At 62.2% G+C, this 2,500-nt stretch overlaps 1 protein-coding gene across 1 annotated transcript in view; it reads left to right on the top strand.

Moving 5' to 3' along the window:
* The window catches only part of syngap1a (synaptic Ras GTPase activating protein 1a), a gene marked incomplete at both ends in the record, with an annotated part of 105,177 nt that overhangs the window by 66,481 nt on the left and 36,196 nt on the right, over positions 1 to 2,500 (top strand). Inside the window, one exon of the mRNA XM_079828613.1 lies at positions 1,361 to 1,696. Coding sequence (XP_079684739.1) covers positions 1,361 to 1,696 — 336 coding nt within the window. The remainder of the gene's footprint in view (positions 1 to 1,360; positions 1,697 to 2,500) is intronic.

Raw genomic sequence — 2,500 nt, 5'->3', positions numbered from 1 at the left:
CCACTCCTGAGGCCCCTGACCCCTGACCCTTGAGGTCCCTGATCCCTGAGGCCCCTAGACCCCTATCACTCCTGAGGGCCCCTGATCACTGAGGCCCCTGGACCCCTATCACTCCTGAGGCCCCTGTCACTCATGAGGGACCCTGACCCTTGAGGTCCCTGATCCCTGAGGCCCCTAGACCCTTATCACTCCTGAGGCCCCTGGACCCCTATCACTCCTGATGCCCCTGGACCCCTATCACTCCTGAGGCCCCTGACCCCTGAGGCCCCTGGACCCCTATCACTCCTGAGGGCCCCTGACCCTTGAGGCCCCTAGACCTCTATCACTCCTGAGGTCCCTGACCCCTGAGGCCCCTGGACCCCTATCACTCCTGAGGCCTCTGGACCCCATCACTCCTGAGGGCCCCTGACCCTTGAGGCCCCTCGACCCCTATCACTCCTGAGGCCCCTGACTCCTGAGGCCCCTGGACCCCTGTCACTCCTGAGGGCCCCTGACCCTTGATGTCCCTGACCCCTGAGGCCCCTGGACCCCTATCACTCCTGAGGCCCCTGACTCCTGAGGCCCCTGGACCCCTGTCACTCCTGAGGGCCCCTGATCCCTGAGGCCCCTGGACCCCTATCACTCCTGAGGCCCCTGACCCCTGAGGCCCCTGACCCTTGAGGTCCCTGATCCCTGAGGCCCCTAGACCCCTATCACTCCTGAGGCCCCTGACCCCTGAGGCCCCTGGACCCCTATCACTCCTGAGGCCCCTGACCCCTGAGGCCCCTGGACCCCTATCACTCCTGAGGGCCCCTGACCCTTGAGGCCCCTAGACCTCTATCACTCCTGAGGCCCCTGGACCCCTACCACTCCTGAGGCCCCTGGACCCCTATCACTCCAGAGGCCCCTGACCCCTGAGGCCCCTGGATCCCTGTCACTCTTGAGGCCCCTGGACCCCTGTCACTCCTGAGGGCACCTGAGGCCCCTGGACTTCTGTCACTCCTGAGGGCCCCTGAGACCCCTGGACCCCTTTCATCCTTGAGGCCCCTGGACCCCTGTCACTCCTGAGGACCCCTGAGGCCCCTGGATCCCTGTTACCCTTGAGGCCCCTGGACCCCTGTCATCCTTGAATTTCCTGGACCCCTGAGGCCCCTGGACCCCTGTCATCCTTGAGTTCCCTGGACTCCTGAGGGCCCCTGACCCCTGAGGCCCCTGGATCCCTGTCACCCTTGAGGCCCCTGGACCCCTGTCATCCTTGAGGCCCTGTCACTTCTGAGGGCCCCTGTCACTCCTGAGGGCCCCTGACACCCCTGAGGGCCCCGGGCCCGATCTGACGGCCCTGCTGTAGATAACCAGCGTGTGTGTGTGTGTGTGTGTGCAGGAGAAGAGCACGTATCTGGGCCTGGTCAGCATCCCCATCCCCAGCATCACGGGCCGGCAGTTTGTGGAGCAGTGGTACCCCGTCATCCAGCCCAGCGTTCTGGCCAAAGGAGGCGGAGGAGGCGGCGGGAAGATCATCAACGCCTCCCTGCGGCTCAAGTCTCGCTACCAGACCATGAACATCCTGCCCATGGAGCTCTACAAGGAGTTTGCGGAGTACGTGACCAACAACTACAGGACGCTGTGTGGAGTTCTGGAGCCGCTGCTGAGCGCCAAGAGCAAAGAGGAGGTGGCGTGTGCGCTGGTGCACATCCTGCAGAGCACCGGCAAGGCCAAGGTCAGCTCCTCACACACACCTCCTCACACACAGCTCCTCACACACAGCTCCTCACACAGCTCCTCACACACAGCTCCTCACACACAGCTCCTCACACACAGCTCCTCACACACACCTCCTCACACACTCCTCCTCACACACATCTCCTCACACACACCTCCTCACACACACCTCACACACAGCTCCTCACACACACCTCCTCACACACAGCTCCTCACACACAGCTCCTCACACACACCTCCTCACACACAGCTCCTCACACACACCTCCTCACACACACCTCCTCACACACAGCTCCTCACACACACCTCCTCACACACACCTCCTCACACACACCTCCTCACACACAGCTCCTCACACACACCTCCTCACACACAGCTCCTCACACACACCTCCTCACACACACCTCCTCACACACACCTCCTCACACACAGCTCCTCACACACACCTCCTCACACACACCTCCTCACACACACCTCCTCACACACACCTCCTCACACACAGCTCCTCACACACACCTCCTCACACACTCCTCTTCACACACAGCTCCTCACACACACCTCCTCACACACAGCTCCTCACACACAGCTCCTCACACAGCTCCTCACACACAGCTCCTCACACACAGCTCCTCACACACAGCTCCTCACACACACCTCCTCACACACTCCTCCTCACACACATCTCCTCACACACACCTCCTCACACACACCTCACACACAGCTCCTCACACACACCTCCTCACACACAGCTCCTCACACACAGCTCCTCACACACACCTCCTCACACACAGCTCCTCACACA

This window comes from Gobio gobio (genome assembly GCF_949357685.1).
Source record: "Gobio gobio genome assembly, chromosome: 11".
In the NCBI taxonomy this organism is placed as follows: domain Eukaryota; kingdom Metazoa; phylum Chordata; class Actinopteri; order Cypriniformes; family Gobionidae; genus Gobio; species Gobio gobio.
This window is presented reverse-complemented; position numbering and strand designations above follow the sequence as displayed.